This window comes from Scyliorhinus canicula, chromosome 1 (assembly GCF_902713615.1).
Source record: "Scyliorhinus canicula chromosome 1, sScyCan1.1, whole genome shotgun sequence".
Lineage (NCBI taxonomy): Eukaryota > Metazoa > Chordata > Chondrichthyes > Carcharhiniformes > Scyliorhinidae > Scyliorhinus > Scyliorhinus canicula.
Window position 1 is genome coordinate 244699981 of NC_052146.1, and position 22518 is coordinate 244722498.

General features: G+C 47.7%; 1 protein-coding gene across 49 annotated transcripts in view; it reads left to right on the forward strand.

Annotated features, from left to right (window-relative positions):
• The window catches only part of nrxn1a (neurexin 1a), a 2342145-nt gene that overhangs the window by 2130111 nt on the left and 189516 nt on the right, over positions 1 to 22518 (forward strand). For 37 of the 49 annotated variants that reach the window (XM_038810283.1, XM_038810313.1, XM_038810330.1 and 34 more), the window contains 2 exons: positions 19664 to 19753; positions 20885 to 21204. In XM_038810283.1, the coding sequence (XP_038666211.1) occupies positions 19664 to 19753; positions 20885 to 21204 (410 nt within the window). The remainder of the gene's footprint in view (positions 1 to 19663; positions 19754 to 20884; positions 21205 to 22518) is intronic. The other 12 variants (XM_038810497.1, XM_038810496.1, XM_038810492.1 and 9 more) reach the window with 1 other exon arrangement.

A 22518-nucleotide genomic window follows, 5' to 3' on the forward strand; every position in this document is an offset into this window, starting at 1 on the left:
ACTGATAAAACTGATATAACTTTGTAATTACCTGTTTTTTGCCAAGTGGTGTCATTGTTTTGATCTTTAACACACAAAGAAAGAATAATGTTAAAACTCACTTCACCCGAAAATGAAAAAAAGTAGCAGGCATCTGTATTTTTTTCTGTTATTGAGTCATTATCTACAAGATCTGTTTACTTAACTAGCCAATAGCATCAATAAAATGTATACAGTTTAAATTGTACAATTTGAAATAGATTACTGTTGGATAATAAAATGGCTTGGAGGCATAAATGCACAAATTGAAATGCCACTCTCAAATGCAGTGAAAACGACTAAAGTACTTGCTTTGCCACAGGCTTCTTCTGTTAGCTCAGTGCTGACACGCAACAGATTTTAACTTCTGAATGTCATTTTCCATCAATTTTGGAGCCGATGGCTTTTGAGTTTGCAAGCTCTCGTCTAAACAATGATCTCTCTTCCATTGTTCCAGTTGGTTGACTTCAAACCATGCATAACTCCGAGAAAATGTGAAGACACTTTCCTAGCCTTGGACATTTTGATACAAGAGACAGACATTGAGGAAGCACCGGTTCAAATTCTGACCATCGAATTTCAAATGGAAATTCTTTATTTGTGTAAAAATTGATTGTTATCATCATTAAAAATAGATTCCAAGTCGATGCAAATTTGAAGTAGACTGACCCATTGAAACTTTGGATTTTTAATTTTAAACTGGTTTTCCAAATAAGTTCTATCTAAAACTTGATAAATTAGATTGATGACATTGTTTGAAAGATATCTGTTTATAGCATAATTAATAATCAAATGCAGCAACTAAATATTTTGATTTGCAAAGCTGTTTAACTATCAAGTTCTAATTCTCTGATAGTCACACAGGAAAAGAAAGTGTAGGTTTCACGCAGTTGACCACATGCCCCTCTGCACTGATCAGAATAAATACGGTGGGGCTTAATTGGATAGTCTCTGAAACGGGTGCAGGAAGCTCGATGTTTCATTTACCTATGCTCGTTGACTTCGATGGAGGCAGCAAGCCAATTTCATGCTTCCTGCTCATTGTAATGATTTAAGACCCAGCCAGTGCTAGCAGTGCTGTTCATTGGCTGGACACATCAGCAGAAGGATAATATAGTGTGTGGCAAGCTAATTTTTACCATTAAAGCTTGCCTTCACTGCTTCAAGTCAGCTTACACCTTTTAAAGGGAGGTGTGTTGTGGCAGGAGCAGGTGATGGGGTTTTTGATTGAAAATAATCTGACCCGGAAAAGAATGAGGAATGGCCCAACATCGCAGAGCACAAAGAGACTTCAAAGTTTTTAGCTGCTCCACTGGATGTTCCAGAGAAGGAATCGGAAAGAAGAACAGATGTCTCGAATCTGCAGAGAGGGAAGGAGGTTCTGCAGACAGTGAAAGTAGTGCGTCTTGGAGGTCAATATCAGGAGTTGAGCCTCAAAGAACTAGATCCAGTGCCACAAGCAGTTCAATGAAACTCACACATGAAGTCAAGGTCAGGGAATACATATTTACATATTCAAGCTGCACCAGTAGCCTCAGACACTCCTTAAATCATCACATGCACTTCACTCACCTACCAACATCTCTGTCAATAGGCATCATGCTCACACACTTACCACTGCTGTGAACTTCACACCCACATCCCCTCATTTGCCAACTATGCGATCCTGATGGCAACATTATCCAAAAGATTGAACAACACTCACTGATACATTTTCCTCTCTTTTGCAGGACAATGTGCCGCACATACAGAGATAGCAGGAGCTAACTGGAAGGCGACCTGTATGTCTTTTACCAAGGAGGAGATATTACTGGCCATTATTAGGATGTCCACTGCTGAGTCCATTTCCAGTGGAGGGGCTGAAACCATTGAAGGTTACAGTATGCTCATACCTCATCTCCTTCTTGGATCCCACTTCCCTCTCATCCCACAATCTTCCGAGTTACAAGCTGCAGTTGATATAAACATGTAACTCTTACTTCCACCACCACCATCCCCTGCAACATCTCCGCACCATACTATTTCCCATGTTCGCTCTTCCTACAAAGTGGTCAGACAGTGGAGGAACAGCAAAAAGAGGGTGATGATGAAGACAACGATCACTCGATTTCACAATCGCAGCCATCAGCTCAGATACTGATTTGCATGAATCCTAGAAGATAGATCAGAGCCTAGATCTGCATATGGTGAGACCATAGACATAAGGGTGCTGCAGCTAGGGAAGGGGCAAGGACAACATCGATGCCAAATCAACAATGAATTTAGACGGGAGGTGAGGGCTCTGGAGCAGCCCATACAGGAACGCTGATGGGTATGCACATTAAAATGGTGTATTGGGAACCTTGCCAGAAAACCTAAGGCTAATATCGCAGAGGATGGAGGAGTCCCACGCAACATGGCAAAGGGTTTTGCACAGCGCTTGGAGCCAACCTTTCCAGCATGGAAGTAGTGACCAACTCTGTGTACAAACGTGGGGACCCAAGATGCAGAGCTGGATTTTCATGGTTGAAAAATGAAATGAAAATTTAAAAAAAAATGAAAATCGCTTATTGTCACAAGTAGTCTTCAAATGAAGTTACTGTGAAAAGCCCCGAGTCGCCACATTCCGGCGCCTGTTTGGGGAGGCGGGTACGGGAAGTCAGAACCTCTATGGTTAAGTCAGAACCTCTATATCAGTCTCAATTCTGGGTTGGGAACCCCGAAGCAGCCATGGTACGATGTTGCTTGTGATCTTGTTGGAGCCAGCCAATAAAGAAGACGCCTCCAACAGCCCCATTCAATTAAGTATGGTGGGCAGACCAATAAAGTGGGAGGCTAAATGAGAGAGTTTGCAGCTATGTCCTGCTGATAGCCATACTGGGGGATGTGAGCACTGCGGAGACAAGCAGGAGACCGTGAGGACGCCTAAAAGTGGAAACAGGATCATGAAAAGCTCAAAATCCCCCATGGCCATATCTGTCATGCTATCACTGTGGAAGATTCAGTCCACGGTGTCGAATGGACAAGGTCAAATTTTCCACTACAGCAAAAGCAGCAGTCATCCAACCTCTGAATGTCATAATGGAAGCTGAGGCTCAAGTCATGCAAGTTCAGTTTGCTGCCATGCAAGCTGAAAAAGCAGACTACCAGCAATCTCTGTCAAGCACTGCAAGGTTCCCCCAGGGTAGTCAAGGGAATTAAGCATTGGCCTGGATTTTACTTGGGGCAAAAAGTAGATCCTGAGCTTGTGCTTGTCAGCAGTGGAATCAGTTCAGTGATTTTACTACAACCAACAGGAAGTCTTGTGGCGCATTGGTAGCCAGAAGATTTAATGCCAGGACTTGCTGGTCACAGAAGGAGCATTCATGATGCAGTTCGACAGACATAAATCAGCCAGGAATCCTTCCACCGCTTCCCCAATATTCCCCAGTGTGAAGATGGACTGAAAAACACTGCCGGCTGACTCCTAATTGGCTGCCTGCTGTCCAATTACGGATGGTGTCAGGGTCTTGCTGCCAGCCCAATTAAAGGGCCAGCAGCTCTAAAACCTCAACAGCATTACAGGAGAGCTGGTCACTGCTGAGGCATGCAGGAGACATTGTGAGCCCAGACAGTTAAGGATTTTTTTCATGCGGTTCATGACTTCCTTTTGGTGCCATGGAGTCCCTGGCTTCGACGTCCCCTACCAGGCTGTCGCAGGGAAACCATTGCCAGCGAGCTGGTGACCTGTCCACGTGCCAGGGCCACTACATCATTCGCAAAATGCTGACATCTCTGTAAAATGGCCCTTAGTAGGACCTTAAAATATGCACATTTTTGCCCATCTCCTTCAGTGGTGGAGGGGGGGGGGGGGGGGGGGGGGGGAGACCCGGGGGTGGGGGGGGGGCAGACCCGGGGGGGGGGGCAGACCCTTCACACCGCAGCCCATCCTGGGGAAAAGCCTCTGAATCAGGGAGCTATCCCGAAGCCATCAACCAGCCAACCCCAAAATATCTTGCTCATTGTTTCAGCTCACCAATGTTCTGCTATGTTACATATTGTGTGGCAACCTGACATTCATTCTACAAGTGCCACGTAACTCTGCCTGGTCTGAGCACAGGCTTCAGCAGCCATGGTTTCAAGAGATAGACCTTATCTAATAGCCATCCTTCGGATTCTGTGAGTGGTTAGCCATTGTTACTCAGTCTCCTTGTAACTTTTTGCAGCAATTTAGAAAACTGTATATCCAATCAAGATAGAAATGATTACGCATCAGTAATTTTGAAACCAATGTAATGTATGGCTCAAAGTTAAAATCCCAAAAATGTTGGGCGCGATTCTCCGCACTCACGCTGGTTCGAAGAATAGCGGGCCGCGCAAATTTTCACGGCGACGCAGGTCCGACGCCCTCCCGCTATTCTCCGAACCCCGCACAAACTACACGTCGGGATTCCCGGCAAAGGCCTCGAATGCGCCCCCGACACGACCAGAATCGCTACTTATTGGCCCCCCGCTATTCTCCGGCCCAGATGGGCCGAAGTCCCGACGTCATCACGCACTGTTTTCACGCCGGCAAACACACCTGCTTTTCAAGTTCGTCAACCAGTCATGACGGAGGGGGGAGTGGGGGAGACTGAGGGGGGAGTGGGGAAACGGAGGGGGAGAGTGGGGGAGACTGAGGGGGGAGTGGGGGAGACTGAGGGGGGAGTGGGGGAGACTGAGGGGGGAGTGGGGGAAACGGAGGGGGAGAGTGGGGGAGACTGAGGGGGGAGTGGGGGAGACTGAGGGGGAGTGGGGGAGATGGAGGGGGGACTGTGGGAGACGGAGGGGGGAGTGGGTGAGACGGAGGGGGGGAGTGGGAGTGGGGGGGGTAGGGAGAGAGTGAGCGAGTGAACCGTCCAATCCCGGTTACATAATGTCTGCCACCATGCCATGGCGTGCCGGTCACGAGGACACGGCCGCTGGTTCCCCTGCGGCTTACGGCCAAAGGCCACTGACACACCGGCGAAGAGGATGTAGTTAACTGCCCGTTGGATGCAGAAAGTGACCAGGGGTTAGGCTGCCCGCGTGTCAGCAGCGCGACCAGGCCACCGGGACACACAGGTATCCCGTGGCAGGCGGCTGCCAAGGTGTCAACTAACCTCCGTCTAACATGTCCCGTTTCTCTGCCCCCCACCAACCTTCTGTAGGTTAGCACAATGTCTGCGAACAGAACGGCTATGTTCTGCGCAGTGGTTGGGGCCGCTGCACTGCATTTGGAGATGGAGCAGCATCCACAGCCACAACCCGCAGTGGATGCAGGGCCAGCTGCAGCAGCAGAGGGAAGGGCCGAGGAGTTGCCAGTTGTCGAGCAGCATGGGGAGGAGGAGGAGGAAGGGGAGGAGGAGAGAGTGAGGGTGCAGCCACGGCGCCAGAGGCGACGACCAAGGCCGAGGGTGTACCGTGCCCGGATCTCTTTCCTATCAATGACGGACATCACCTGCAGGAGGAGACTCCGGCTGAGTAGGCGGACGGTGATACATGTCTGTCACCTCGTGGCGCACCTCGCCCCACGTGGAACGGGGGCAGGACACGCGATCCCGGTTGCCATCAAGGTGACGGTCACTCTTAACTTCTATGCGACCGGCTCCTTCCAGTCTCCGAGCGGGGACCTCTCCGGGATCTCCCAGTCATCGGTGCACAGGTGTATCCGGGATGTGACCGACGCCCTCTATGCCATCGCCGATCGCTACATCGCCTTTCCCGAGGACCGAGCAACTCAAGACTCACGAGCTCCTGGATCTGCCAGCGTGGCCGGGATACCGATGGTGCAGGGGGCAATCGATTGTGTTCACGTCCCCATGCGCCAGCCTGCAGGGGACAGGGAGGTGTTCACAAACAGGAGGGGGACATACTCCATGAATATCCAGGTGGTATGCGACCCCCACATGAGGATCATGAACGACTGTGCAAGGTTCCCAGGGAGTGTTCATGACTCCTACATACTGCCGCAGTCGTTCATCCCTGCGATGTTTGAGGGATGTCCCCCCCGGCTGAGGGGCTGGTTGCTAGGCGACAGGGGTTATCCGCTGAGGTCTTGGCTGATGACGCCTATACGGAGGCCTCAGACCAATGTGGAAACACGATACAACGAGGCCCATGCAGCAACCAGGGGTGTGGTGGAGCGCTGCCTTGGCCTTCTGAAGATGAGATTCAGGTGCTTGGACCGCTCCGGAGGGGCCCTGCAGTACCAACCCGACAGGGTCGCTCGCATTGTTGTGGTCTTCTGTGCGCTGCACAACATCGCGATGCAGAGGGGAGATGACCTGCTGCAGGAGGCGGAGGGAGAAGCAAGTGGCAGTGGTGCCAGCACAGAGGAGGAGGAGGAGGAGAGGGAGGAAGAGGAGGAGGAGGAGGCTGGCAGAGTGGCGGGCGCAGCACGCATACACGACCCTGGTGCTGGTGATGTCCAGGAGGCGGCACGACGGACCCGGCGAGGACGGCGGGCACGCGACGCCTTGGTGGCAGCACGGTTCACGCGTCGTATGCGACGTCCCCGCTGAACACCAAACCACCACCTACATCGCTAGTCGTGCAGAGGGTCAACACATAACTGCCACCCCCCCCCTCAGTGTACACTGCTCCACTTCGACATGACGCTTATCACTGGGTCCAGACGGTATGGCACAACATTGATGGCTGTGTCAGCGGGTGTGATCAGTGCCATGTGGAATGACGACAGGCCGCTCTGCGAAGAGCTGTGAGCTCAGAATCGTTCGAGAGATTCTGACCCATGGCAATAGCTGAACCATCCACCTTGGTGACCGCTGAGATCGTCACGGACACTTCATCACGTGCCCGCGTGGGCTAGCTGTGGGAGGGGGTGGGGGGGAGAAGGGACTGCACACCCGGCACCGAAGTTTCATCGCTCGTCAACCCCAGCGACACTCGGTCACCATCACGATTCCTGTGGCTGTGGAACAATCACACGGTATTACAAGTAAGGTGGAACAGTGCGTTTAATGTGAACAAACATTTACAGGTGCCCTAGCCCCTACAACTAAACTGTGCCCTTCACCCGTGCCAACTTACTCAGTGTCTCTCTTTGTTTCCTTACGGGCCCTACCACTACGTCTAAGTGATTCCCCAGATGATACAGCAGGAGTGGAGGAGGACTGCTGCGAATCGCCCCCTTCGACTCGTTTCTCCTTCGGCAAGCGTTTCCTGGGGCGACCCGGCCTTGATGGAGTTAATGGGACAGACCCCGAAACCTCCTCCTCCCTCGGAGAGCCCGGTGGCCCCCGGGCCTCACTTTGGGACAGAGGTGCGAGCGGGGAGGTGCCCAGTCGCACCACCGACACCTGGCACTGCCAGTCCTGGAGGCCTGCAACAGTATCCACCAGGATCCGAAGGTTTGCAGAGACGGAGTCCAGGGAGTTAGACATTCCCGCCAGGGACTGTGCGATCTCAACCTGTGAGTGCACGACACCATCCAGCACATGTGTCAGGCGGTTGATGCTCTCCGCGACTGACTGCTGGGACTGTGCCATCGACTTCTGGGACTGTGCCATCGACTGCTGTGACTGTGCCATGGCGCGCTGCGACTGGGCCATGACCTGCTGAGACTCGGCCAAGGCCCGCAGCGCGCCGGCAATGTCGTGTTGGCTCTGGCGCATTGCTGCCTGTGAGAGGGCAACCCTGTCCAGGGCTGAGGATGACGCGTGCACATTAAGCCCAACACCTTGCATAACCTGACCCATTGCCTACACCGCGGATACCACCCGTGCGGTGTCGGCCTGGGTTGCTGCCACGAACGGCACCACTCCCTGCTCGTGGACGCGGTTCGACTCCTCTAACAGCGTCTGCAGAGTCTGGAAGACAGCCCTCATCCCGTCATTGTTTCCCTGGGTTTCTTGATGCATCGGCTGTGCGGGTGGGTTGAGAAAGTCCAGGAACTCGGAAAACGTCTGGGAGCCAGCTGCATGCTGGGCCTGGCCTGGCCTCCACCAGTCCGGGCCCTCGGCTGCTCCGACCTCCACCTGCTGTACCTGCTCAGCTGTGATGTGCGACCCAGACTATGGCCCAGGAGCCTCATCACTAAATAGCCCAACCGGGGTGAGTGTCTCTGGGATGGTGGATGGTGTGGGAGATAGCTGTGCCGCAAGCTCGAGGTCGTCTTGTGTGGACGCCTCCTCTATGTCATCGGCCCGCTGAGGGGCCGCAGGGCGTTCGCGGGCCATTTCTCTCTCTTGCTCTGTCGCCGCCCTCTGGGCGCCCTGCTCCACAGATTCGGTTGGGGAGGATGGGACTCCCCGCTGATCGGGCACCCTCTCTTGTGCGGCCCTGGGTGAGGTGGGGGCAAATGCCTGTGTCTGCCTGGAGGCAAACGGCCCTGGTCATTCGGCATCATGTCCTAGGGAAGAAAATGAAACAGGTTATTTAGATTTGCTCGGCCTGGCGCTGGACGGTCCCAGTGGGCAGGGTGTGTGAAGGGACAGAGGATGGGGGAGGTGTCCAAGTGGGCAGGGTGTGTGAAGGGACAGAGGATGAGGGAGGTGTTCCAGTGGGCAGGGTGTGTGAAGGGACAGAGGATGGGGGAGGTGTCCAAGTGGGCAGGGTGTGTGAAGGGACATAGGATGGGGGAGGTGTCCAAGTGGGCAGGGTGTGTGAAGGGACAGAGGATGAGGGAGGTGTTCCAGTGGGCAGGGTGTGTGAAGGGACAGAGGATGGGGGAGGTGTCCAAGTGTGCAGGGTGTGTGAAGGGACAGAGGATGGGGGAGGTGTCCAAGTGGGCAGGGTGTGAAGGGACAGAGGATGGGGGAGGTGTCCAAGTGGACAGGGTGTGTGAATGGACAGAGGATGGGGGAGGTGTCCAAGTGGGCATGGTGTGTGAAGGGACAGAGGATGGGGGAGGTGTTCCAGTGGGCAGAGTGTGAAGGGACAGAGGATGGGGGAGGGGGGGTTGTTTGTCATGCAGGGTTGTCTCACTTGTTGCAGCTCCGCCAACCTCGCATTGCGCGATCTCCTGGGTGGCAGATCCCCCAACAAGGTCCAGTGCCCTCTGCTCAAACGTGGTGAGGGGGTGCAGGATGGGCGTACCCCCTCCAGTCTTGTTCCGCTCACGGGTGTTGTGAGCGGTCTTGTCCTGTTGGGGGAGGGGGCATAGGTAGATCATTACAATACGGCAGGTATCAGCAGGCCGTTCAGATACTGGCACAGTTTGAGGGTCAAGTTGTAATAAGACCATTGCATCTCTCCACGGGGGCCAGAGTGCTGGGTCTGTGACTATTTTGTGAACCACCCTCAACTCACTCTGCCCCAATCCCCCTCCACCCCCTGTGCCGGGGGGGAGGTGGGTGATTAAGTTAAGGGGGGAGGGATGGTTGTCACCCGGGGGCACCCTCTTGGCACTTACCCTGGCAGTTCTGGTGAGGTTGTGCATCTTCTTCCGACATTGGTCTGCAGAGCGAGGGGTCTGCCCCACAGCACTGACGGCAGCAGCCACCTCACGCCAGGCCTGGCGCACCGCGCCGGCAGGGTGGCGATGCCCTCTACACGGGCAGATGATGCCCCTCCTCTGCTCGATTGATTCGAGCAGCGTCTCCACGTCAGCCTCAACGAATCGCGGGGCTGCTCTCCTGAGCTCCGACATCCTGGCCTAGTTTCTGTGCTCGCCCGCGCCCTTTTACAGCGTCGGGCGGCGTCACATGGGCGTGTTCGTAGCGTCGCCGCGTTCCGGCGTCATCGCGCACGTGATTGACGCGGCCCCGATCCTAGCCCATTTCCCGGACGTGAATACCTCGGGAAATGGGCCGTGTCGGGCCGTCGCAAAAGTCGACCGTTTTCACGGCCAACTTCGCGATTTTCCGCGGGTGCGGAGAATCGCGCCCGTGATATATTTATATAATTTAGAATGGCAGGGCTCAAGAGAAACGACACATAGTCATCAACTGTGGATTAGATTCCTACAGGACAGCTTTAAATGTTATGACATTATGACATTAGAACAATCTATAACCATGCACTTTCATTCAGACTCCTTAGAGATCTACAAAATGTCACTATCGAGAAAGTAAAAGGGGACTTCTCTCAGAAAATAGGAACTGGTCCAGAAAAATTATTTGAAGGAACTCAGTTTAATCAGCCAAAATGCTAGATTTTGTTAAACGTTTTACTTCATTGGGGCCCTGTAAAATTGTAATTTTTCCTCTCAACTTCAAAATCATATTGGCAGATTCAACATTTGCGAAAACAACCTACCAATTGGGATTCTATGTGCTCAGCTTCCCATTTATTACATTTTATCATTTGTACTAAGATGGACCTGCAGTGGGGTTGGGTGGGTGGGGGGAGGGGGGAGTTGTGGTGAAGGTTTGAGTTTACTGGTATAAGACTGAAGATATTGGATCAACATTTATTATATATCATTCCAAAGAATAATTTTTGATTAATTTATCTAGTATAGCAGTCGGAGAAGGATGCTCCGAGGTTGGGCTATGGTTTGTTCAAGAAATGATTAATTCATGTAGGGGCAGGGAAGGGGAAAAACTGACCTGAGGGTCCTTTTGCCATGTCTTGGAGACCTGCACCCCTGTACGTTTCACGAGGAGCAGCATTAGAATCAGCCACTGTGCTAATTCAGGGGGTCCAACTCTCATCCTTTCAAAGAAAGGCTATATGAGGAGAAGCTTGAAAGGGAGAGGAGAGAGGAAAATCCCTAACAGAGTGCAAGATTTGCCACTAAATGTTTTTAAACAACACTGAAAAACCTCTCTGTGCTTGAAAATAATTCTGTTCTGCTAAAAGAAATGAGCCAGCTTCACATAGCACATCTAAACATGGGAGCTGCCTTTTAGTTGGGCCATTTAAGCCCATCAGCACTCTGAGGTGGATGTGAATGATCCATTAGTACTATTTACAGAAGAGTAAAGGTATTATTTATTCCACAAGCAGCATCAGCAAAACACTTTATCCAGTCGTTTATCTTATTGTTGTTTGTGGTACTTTTGGTGTGCCACTTGTCTGCCACATTTGTATGCACTGGAACTCAAAGTGATTCATCTTATTTGAATGTGAAGCACCTCAGGATGTCCTGATGACTTGAAGGGTGTGATAAAAATGCAGTTTCTTTCTTCCCTCTTTATCTTTACTTTTCAAATGTCTAACGGGCAGCATATACTATTTTACACTAATTTAAATTAAATCTATTCCCAAGTGAGTGTGTGTAGAGTCTTTGCTCTTCTGTAATTAGCTTCCAGGATGCATACAAAATTAAGCAGGATTAACCTGTGTTGTGTTTTTTTCCCCTCCCAACTTCTGCCCAATATCTTTCTTGATGGTTAAACCAAGACTGAAAGATTAATTGGGAAAACCATAGATGCAAAGTTGTGTGGTGAATGTAACTTGGTAATTCACACTGTATTTACCAATACCGTTGTAAGCGCAGTAGCGTTATCCGACCACTAGGGGGAGTAGCTTTGGGAATGCTCAGGAGTTTGTACAGGGCTCCACCCTTGGCTCCGCCTACGACTCCTCCCCCTTGTGCTGCTGTATAAATACCCTTGTCCAGAGCCAGCCTGCAGTACATCGAGAGTTCATCAACGGGTAACAGGCTGGCTCTGTAGCAAGTAGATTAAAACCACTGTTCATATCTGAAAGCTCGTGTCTGGTGAATTGATGGTTCCATCAAGCTGCATGCTGCTATTCATTCTGTGGTGTGCTGCTTTGAGACATCAATCTGCCACACCACAGGAGAACATGGAAAACACAGTAATTTGCGATATAAATAATTTCTCAACTTTTCATATCTGCAGTCCTTTCCTTGTGATTTAATCTGCTTGCATTTGTATTCAATGGTGGTGAAAGTAAAACCATTACAATACAGCAATGAGCTAGTTCACCAAAGGGAGATCAGTCACTATCTATAGATACCTAGGATTAAACTATGCGCTGGAATGTAATTGAGGGATTTAGATGATACCATAAACTATATTTGACACTGGATCTCTTATTAAAGATCATATGAATGCCCAAACGAGTTGACAGCCTTGAACTCATCATTACAAGTTAACATTGCTTCAATTAATTTCCTGATTTCAGCTTTTAAAACAGTTTAGTTCCCTGGTTACACATATGGGACCGATCCTATTGTTATTTTATGCTGATGCTAGGCCGTTTTACACCCTTATTGACTAATGGTAACATTCGAAGAAGTATATTAATTCCCGCATATGCCATTAGAATATTGCTAATGAACTCTGATGTTGATTTATAATAAGCTTGTGGTAGTTAGCAGTGGATTGTTTCTCTATAAATAATGACACAATTGTATGTTGTTTTTTCTGAGTCACAGAGTCCAGTAACAGTTTGTGTTCAAGACAGAAAATTGTAAAACCAAAAAGTGTAACTTAATAATAGATTAAAAAGGCATGATCTTAAGAACTCAGATCAAAGTTTTCGCTTGAAATAGCAGTTATAAACCAAAGGTTTGCTGTTGTGGCTTTTAATATTGTGGTGAATCACAGTAGTGTAATTCACACTGTATTGCTATGTCTCTGTAAGCTCGGCACATGAGCAGTTATGCTGCTCTGCCACTAGGGGGAGATGCACTGGGAGTGTACGGGAGTTTGTACTGGGGTCCACCATTGGCTCCACCCACAGCTCCTCCCCACTAAACAGAAGTATAGAGGTTGATGCTGAGAGCCTGCCTGCAGTTCATCTGGAGTTCATCGTGTCACAGGCAGGCTCTGTTGTAAGACGATTAAAACCACTGTTCACTTCTAACCACGTGTCGCGTGAATTGATGGTCTCATCAATTTAATCGTCTTAAGAAACAGTAAGGAATGACCATGGAATCAGCCCTCAAGCCTAACCGACTGGAACTCGACCCGCAGGATGCAGAGGCGAAATAAATCTTTTCGCATTGGCTCTGATGTTTTAAGACCTACCTGGCTGAAGCAAGCTCCCCAGAAACGACGGAGGAGCAGAAACTCAGTCTACTGCACGCGAGGGTGAGCCATCGTACATCTACTCAGCTAAACTGTACCGGCTCATATACAGAGGCCCTAGCCCTACTCGATAGAAAGTACGTGAGGCCTATCAATGAGTTCTACGCGTGCCACGTTTTTACTAATCGCCGCCAGCGCCCTGCAGAATCGCTAGATGAATTCCACAAAGACTTAAAAGCCTTATCCCGGGACTGTAATTATCAGGCTGTAACTGCTACAGAGCATAGAGAACTTGCTGTCCATGATGCCTTTGTTGCAGACCTTAGATCGAATTACGTGCGGCAGCGACTTCTGGAGAAGGGGGCCCTAAATTTAGAAGATACTGGTTAACTTGCTACAACCATTGAGGTCTCATTTCGCAGCCTCACCTCGTTTCCTGCTGACTGCGCGACCCCGTCATGGGCCCCCGACCTGCGACTCCCCCAGGCCAGAGCCGCGCGGCCACCCAGCCACCATGCTGCCCCAGTCTGCCACTTTTGTGGCCAGCCCCAGCACCCACGGCAGCACTGCCGGCCCGCAACGCGACCTGCAGCAGCTGCAGGCGAAAAGGCCACTACGCCAGAGTGTGCCTGGCAAGGAAGGCCCCAGCCCCTAAAACTCCAGCGGCACAAAGTAATCTCTCTCCGCAATCGCAGGCCCGCAGGCCCCGGAACGCAGCGGCCTATGCCCCAACTCCGCCCCCACCCGCCACGTGCGATCCATGGGGGCCGCCATCTTGGCGGACCCCCACCACGCGGTCCACCACGGGCGACTCATGGGGGCCGCCATCGTGGACGTCATCTTCCTCGCCGCGCGCCACGTGCGATCCACGGGGGCGGCCCTCTTGGGCCCCATCCTCTGCACACTCAGAAAACTCGATTGAAGACTGCAATCTCAGCGGACACTCATCGCAGGGCCATCCCAGCGCAGCCGACCGAGCCGCCGACTACCCGCAACTCAATGCTGTCACACTGGACCAATCGCGCCCAAAGCATCTCAACAACTCTATGACAACGGTCAAAATCAACGGGTACAGTACACCATGCCTTTTCGACTCCGGGAGCACTGAGAGCTTTGTACACCCAGATCTGGTAAGACGCTGTTCGTTCCCCGTTTTCCCTGCACGGTAAACTATCTCCCTCGCTTCGGGTTCCCACTCTGTCCATATCCAAGGGCGCACCGTCGCATCTCTAACAATCCAAGGCGCTAGCTTTTCTAAATTCCAACTATACGTCCTGCCCGAACTCTGCGCCCCACTCTTATTGGGACTCGACTTTCAATGTAATCTCAAGAGTCTCACCTTCAGCTTCGGGGGAACCCTACCCCCACTCACTATCTGCAGCCTAGCCACGCTGCGAATCTCCCCCCCCCCTCCTCTCTTTGCCAACCTTATAGCCATGTAAACCTGTAAACCCATAGCCACTCGCAGCAGGCGGTACAGCCTACAGGACAGGGTGTTCATTCGATCCGAGGTTTGGATGCTTTCATGTGATGGGATCATAGAGGCCAGTAACAGTCCCTGGAGAGCTCAGGTGGTGGTCTTCAAGACCGGGGGAAAATTTTGCATGGTCATAGACAATAGTCAGACTATTAATCGGTTTACGCTCCTCGACGCGTACCCCCTCCCCAGGATTGCAGACATGGTGAATCAGATCTCCCAGTATCGGATTTTTTCCACGGTGGATCTGAAGTCTGCATACCACCAACTCCCAATCCGCCCGGAGGACTGACACTTCACGGCATTTGAGGCCGATGGCCGCCTCTTCCACTTCCTCCGGGTCCCCTTTGGCGTCACGAATGGGGTTTCGGTATTCCAACGAGCAATGGACCGAATGGTGGACCAGTATGGGCTGTGGGCCACGTTTCCGTACTTGGATAACGTCACCATCTGCGGTTATGACCAGCAGAACCACGATGCCAACCTCAACCGATTTCTCCAGATGGCCCAGAAGCTTAACCTCACATACAACAAGGAGAAATGCGTTTTCCGCACGACCAGACTAGCCATCCTCGGCTATGTCATGAAAAATGAAGTCCTGGGTCCCGACCCGGACCGTATGCTATTAGAACCTATTAGAACTCCTTCTCCCTCATTGTCCCAAGGCCATCAAACGGTGCTTGGGATTCTTTTCGTATTATGCCCAGTGGGTCCCTCAATATGCAGACAAAGCCCGCCCACTCTTTAAGGCCACATTTTGTCCCTGTCAGCTGAGGCTCGCCAGGCCTTCAACTGCATCAAGGAGGACATCGCCAAGGCTGCCATGCGGGCGGTGGATGAATCCGTCCCTTTCCAGGTTGAGAGCGATGCCTCAGAGCCACATTAAATCAGGCAGGGAGACCAGTCGCATTTTTCTCCTGAACCCTCTCCGCTTCGGAACTTCGACACTCCTCGGTCGAAAAGGAAGCACAAGCCGTTGTGAAGGCTATACGTCACTGGAGGCACTACCTCACAGGTAGAAGGTTCACCCTCATCACCGACCAAAGATCGGTTGCCTTCATGTTTGACAACTCGCAAAGGTGCAAAATTAAAAATGATAAAATCCTGAGGTGGAGGATCGAGCTCTCCACCTACAATACGATATTATGTATCGACTGGGGAAGCTCAACGAGCCCCCAGATGCCCTGTCCCGCGGGACGTGTGCCAGCACACAGAGCGACCACTTAAGAACCATCCACAATGACCTCTGCCACCCGGGGGTCATCCGGCTCGCCCACTACATTAAAGCCCGAAATCTGCCATTCTCCACCGAGGAGGTAAAAGCCATCACCAGGGATTGCCCGATATGCGCGGCGTGCAAACCGCACTTTTACAGACCAGACAGGGCCCACCTGGTCAAGGCTTCTAGGCCATTTGAATGCCTAGCTATCGATTTCAAAGGGCCACTCCCCTCGACTAACAGGAATGTGTACTTCCTGAACGTCATAGACAAGTTCTCCCGCTTCCCCTTTTCTATCCCGTGCCCCGATATGTCCTCCCACACAGTCATTAGGGCCCTGCATAGTATCTTCACCCTGTTTGGTTTCCCCAGCTATATACACAGCGACCGGGGTTCATCCTTTATGAGCGACGAGCTGCGTCAGTACCTGCTCGGCAAAGGCATCGCCTCGAGCAGGACTACCAGCTACAACCCCAGGGGGAACGGGCAGGTGGAGAGGGAGAATGCGACGGTCTGGTAGACCGTCCTACTGACCCTCCGGTCCAGGAATCTCCCGCTCTCCCATTTGCCAGAAGTCCTCCCCGATGCGCTCCACGCTATTAGGTCCCTCTTATGTACCGCTACCAACCAGACCCCTCATGAGTGGCTCTTTATTTTTTCCAGGGGCACTACCATGGGGGTTTAGCTCCCGGCATGGTTGAAGACACCGGGCCCAGTACTCCTCCGGAAGCACGTCAGGGCGCACAAAACTGACCCACTCGTACAGAAAGTGCTCCTACTGCATTCGAACCCCCAGTACACCTTCGTAGAGTTTCCTGACGGCCGTCAGGACACTGTATCCCTCCGGGACCTAGCACCTGCAGGTTCCAACCCCCCCACTACCACCGCCGAGGTACCCCTCACACTGCATCCCACCCAACTCGCCCCCACGCTCCCGCACCTACCAGTTTGCTACATTCCTTTTGTGCGCCTGCGCCAGCTAGCTCCCAGTGCCTCCAGTCCCCAGTCGAACCAGACGGGTACGAAGCTCGGGCGGAATCGCCCCCGGAGTCCACCATCGTATCCCAACCGACGGTGCTCATCCAGCCACCAGTAGGGGCTGCAACCCCGGTGCTCCTCCGATCACAGCGAACAACTCGGCCACCGGACAGACTCAATCTGTAAGCCACCACCCCCGCCGGACTTGATTTTTTTACAGGGGGTGAATGTGGTGAATCACAGTAGCGTAATTCACACTGTATTACTATGTCTCTGTAAGCTCGGCACACGAGCAGTTGCGCTGCTCTGCCACTAGGGGGAGATGCACTGGGAGTGTACGGGAGTTTGTACCGGGCTCCACCCTTGGCTCCACCCACAGCTCCTCCCCCCTAACCGGAAGTATAAAGGTTGATGCTGAGAGCCTGCCTGCAGTTCATCTGGAGTTCACCGTGTCACAGGCAGGCTCTGTTGTAAGACGATTAAAACCACTGTTCACTTCTAACCACGTGTCGCGTGAATTGATGGTCTCATCAAATATTATCTGGGCAACTTGATCAATGCAGCATTCAAACATGCCCGGATAATCCATCAGTCTGTACTTATTGCAAAGTAGTTTAACTTGTATTTACACATTTCCACTACAAAAGCTTGCAGACCTTGTGGTGTATTATTACAAATGCTAATTTCCAGTAAATGTTATATCTTATTTAATAAATCAAATATTGCACGGTTGGTGATGCAACACACAATATGGGAAGGACAGTGAAGGCTATTGTTTCTATGGTGTGACTTGGTAGCTAAATAACATGAACAAAGCAGATAGAAATAGAAAAAATGGGATTTGTCAATATAAAATATATACCCTGGAGTTTGAATTGTTTTTCTGTGGCTCCAGTTTCTTATCCATCTCTTTCATTGCCTTTCAACGATGATGCTGCTGTTTCATGTCAAATGACTGACACCTTTATTTGAGAAAGGGCAAAATAGAATTAGCTTTCAACAGTGACAATATAGTGTATTGGGAAAGAAAAAAAAGCCCATGCCAGTTGCTTGACATGGCTAGTCTATCCCATCTGACCTGCAGGTATGAAAATATGATTAAGATTTTTTTTCTTCTGCTTTTTCTCAATTCTACTGCAGATTTTAGTTCTGATACAAAGGATTGACCTCTTTCACTCTTTCACTGCTTTCTCAGATTGTGTTAAATTACTGTTATTCCCTTGAAGTCTACCTGTTCATACAGAATTAATACACTACACTGTGGCAAAATATTGTCTATTCGGTGGAAGAATGGAGCTACGCAGAATTCAATCAGCAAGGGCAATGTCACAGCAAAATATTGAATGATCATCTTTTATCCAAACCAAATCCTTTTCAAGCCAACTTCCAGTAAAGTGGCAAACAAGTTTCATGCGAGAAACCTGAACCTCTGTGCAAAATAACGGATGATGCATGTCAGTTAGATTAAGCAGTATACATTTTGACAACTGCTTGGTGAATTCCAGGCATCTATTAAAATATTTTATATTTAGGAAAAAATGATCTGTACCAGAGTTTATATGTTAACAAAAAGAAAACAAAGGAACATTAATACAAAAATATCCCCATTGATTTGTGTTTTTTCCACATTGATACCTATATTGTCTTAAATGCCTTAATCTTTTTCTTTTATTGTTTTGTTTTCTTTGTGTGGGCAACACTGGTAAAGCCATGTTAATTGCCAGTTACCCAGTGAAGATTTGACTTGGTTCAACAGAGTAAGCTTTCAATTATTTGATAATGTTAACGACTATTGAACTGGCTATTCCACAGTTGCGTTAATGTAGTGTGGCAGATGGTTGTTTCTGCATATTGTCTTAAATTTGAAAGAACATATTGAATTATGTCAGAGTTGCAGCCAACAGGTAGATATTTATTTTCATCAATGGTGTGACCAGTTGGAGGGAATAACTTAGCTTGTTCTAATAATTTGTTGACAGTCAATGTGTACGTGAGCTGTTTGGGGAAGAGCTACAGGTCTGACTGACCTGAAAATAAATTATACAAACTTCATATAAAACCAATTTAAATGGAGCCGTTAACTCACAAAACTCTGAATGCATGCAAATTTTAAAATGAAAAACTGGGAAGATGCAGACAAACAGACATATTTCTGCTTATTTGTGTGTGTTCCTAAATAATACATTGTGCCGTGATCATGGAATAAATCCAAATTTATTAAATGATTTTTTAAAATCCGTATGATTTGGAGTGTAGAAATTAATTCAATTAGAAACAAACAAACATATTTTAAATTATTTTGTTGTGTGTTTTTAATTAATCAGTTGCTTAAGGCCTGATGTCAACCGAGAAAGAAATGGACTGTTAAATTTACAGTTGCTCTTGTGAAAGCCTCATTTGCTTCATATTAAAATTGGTACTGTTACCTACATTTGTGCTTTTGTATAGTCTTTATTAATACACAATAATTTTGTATTGCTGCTGATAACCAGCCTAATGGATTTTTAAGACCTATTAGCATTCATTTTACCACTTTCTGCTTTCCTAACTTGAGTGATTTAATGTGTATTTTTTTTAAATTTTGAAATACAAAAACCAAATTAACATTAGTGTATCTTAAGGCATGGAGGGAGTAGTTTGTGTCACAGGCATTAAGCTTTCATAGTCTTTTATTCAAGAGACTAATATGGAGAAGAATTGCAATGAACACAAATAAATCCTACAACTGAAGCAAGGTTTAACTAGTTAATATGGGCTCTCTTCAAACCTAGCAGGCAGATGAATATTTTTTTGCAAAGCTGTTTTATGATATGATTTAATTTGTTGTTTTGGTTTTGTCTATAATATAACTTCAATAACTTAGTTGGCGATGCCGCTTTCTAATTCTTAATTAATACAATAATTCTGTTTGCTAAAAAAAATTAAATGCCTGAAAAAATTGAAATTTGAAATGTTGTAGATAGCATTTCTTAAACTTCCAAAATCAAAAATTCATGTGACAACTGTATAGCTCAAGCTTTAAGTATTAACCTTTAACCTTTGACCTTACAGATTTTAACCAATGAAATGTCTCTTTAAACTTTAAAGGAAACAATGATAACGAACGCCTGGCGATTGCTAGACAGCGAATCCCATATCGACTTGGTCGAGTAGTTGATGATTGGCTACTCGACAAAGGTAAAAACATTGATTAAAACTTCAAATAAAAAATAATTTGAACATAACCAAGTAGTGTTGGATTGTAACACTAATAAACTTAAACTATAAATTGCCAGTAAAATTAAATAAAACAAAATGTTTTAAACAGTAGTTAGAAATATTTGCATTGCGTGTTGAATAATTATTTTCCCATTATGAAATATCAGCAGTTTAATAAGCATACCCCATTAACTTAAGGTTAAAGGGACTGTTAAATATAGTCTTCTAATTGTTATCAATGTACAACATTAATCCTAGACATTTAACAAACAGTGATAAATCCTGTACAGAATATGTTTACAATGTCTAAATTTAGTCATTAAAGGATGTACAATTAGCTGTGATCCATTTTATTAATTTCTGCAACGACGTCCTTTTAAACTATAGATAACTTAAATAGTGTTTCATGTGAATTGGAAAGAAGATCTGAAGTCCCTTTAACGTTTACTTCAAACATTTGAAGGAATTGTGGTTTGAAAAGAAGTTAACAATTAAAATGACATTTGCTGCATGCTTTTTGCTGTGCAAAAACTGAACCCTATATAAAAGCATAATAAATGATTTTGTCAAAAAAAAAACCAAGAAGTGGTACTGTTGAAAAGGTTTGTTCTTTTGGAGTGAAATGTTTCACGTAATTTTCTCATTTTTATGTCTCACTTGTTATTTCACATTTGCATTTACAGTTTTGTTTTTCATTTTAACCCAAAAGGCAGGCTTGCTGGAAGGCAATCAAAAATCATCACATGATCTTACGATATGTTCTAGTATTTTTGTGAAGCAATGTTTTCTATTGTTGTTAAATTCTTGTTCTCTAAATTCAGTAAAAATTGCTTTTGAAAGAACGCTGTGCAAAGAAAAATGGCAAACCATACGTCTGATTGCCCTTTAAGCAACCAAAAAGAATGAAATTATTCTGAGGAAAATCTGCATCACTCACACATTTCATCCAAGAGTAATAAATTACTATTCATAGTATTCCTCAGTAATTTATTGCAGTCATTAACCACCTCATAAATTATTTGTTTCTTCACATAAATGTAAAATAAAATTCCTAATTTAATTAAGTCCACATTCAACATTTTTCCTATATATGTAACGATGTTTTCACAGGACGGCAGCTTACAATCTTCAATAGCCAAGCAACTATAAAAATTGGTGGCAAGGACAAAGCTCGTCCATTCCAGGGACAGCTAACTGGTCTGTACTACAATGGCTTGAAAGTACTTAATATGGCAGCTGAAAGTGACCCAAACATCAGAATAGATGGAAATGTGAGATTAGTAGGGGAAGCGTCCTCAATGACAACAGAGACAACAACCACATCAAAACCAGCAGAAATATCAACTACCATTATGGAAACTACAACCACCATGGCCACTACTACCACCAGAAAAGGGAGATCGACAACCACAAGAGATGTTATGACTCAGGTAAGTAACCCAAGGTTTTCATTTCCTTCTTTGGGTGTTTTTAAAAAAAAAATTACATTTTGTGTTATACTCGTATCTTTAATATTTTGTGTCATTCTGAGGACCAAGGAAAGATATGATGTGAACTTTCTGTAAAAACTATCATCTAGAATCAGTGCTGTTTATTCTACTATTGCTTTCTTTGACATAGAGTTTTTTTTCCATGTTAGTCATTTTTTAATGTGAAGCACCTGTGAAGATAACTAGATAAAGTGATTGGTTAAGCACCACTGTTGATGCTAATATTAAGTAAGTTCTGAGTTTTTGTTAACACTAAGCCTTGACAGTCATCTCATGTTGGGAAATGTATGATATCATTATTGAAAATCAATGATCAAGGGGCAGTTGAAAGACATTGGTGATCAAGACAAGCCAAATCAGGTTGTTTACTCAATTTAAGCTTCAAAATGTGAGAAGATTATTTTTTTGAACAAAGGAACAGCAGGTTCTAAACAAATATAAAAAAATAAATGCACAAATAAACAACTTGTGGTCCTCAAAAGCATTATGGTCCAGAAATTGCCGGAATGGTGGAACTCGCTGCAACTCCATAAATTGAATTTCGACCTCATACTTCAGGTCATATTTGTGCCACAAATTTCTGGAAATACGCATTTGTACAGGGTGAAAGGGGCAACTGGCACCTCATGACTATTGGATGCAATGGTGCATCTCCTTAACCAATGAACATCAAGGATATAGAAAGAAACAGTAAATAACAGATGAAGGAATAGGGTGTAAAATTGGATGCAGAAACAGAAATCCAGAGCAAACCTTTCACTGACCTGACCTGCAGATCAGTCAAACATCGAGGGGAATCCACCGTTTGGACTATCCCCCATCCAGCTAGTAATATCACTGATTGATTCTCTGCCTGCCAACTTGTTCTACAGTTGGGAATACAGCTAGTTGGGAAACAAGTATGTCTGCAGCAGAGCGTGTGGTCAATGAGAGGTTGGATGTGGAGGAATTGGTGAGTATCAATTGGGAGGAGGTTTACCTGGAATGAGTGGAGGCGAGGCAATCAGGTCGAGAATCGAGTTTGATTGTTGGCATCAATTGGGAGCGGAGTTGATCAGAGTTGAGACAGAGCAGTGATTGGGATGCAGGGTGATAAGGGGACACGATTGGTGTCGAGGCCTGATGGTAGTGGTGTTGGACTCAGTAGTTTGGGAGTTCAGAGGCCTTGGGTCACCAAGCTAGTTGTTGGGGTAGCCCTGAGTCGCAGTGGCTTCTCAGAATGACACTAGGATCCAGAAGGTGGGCATGAAGGCA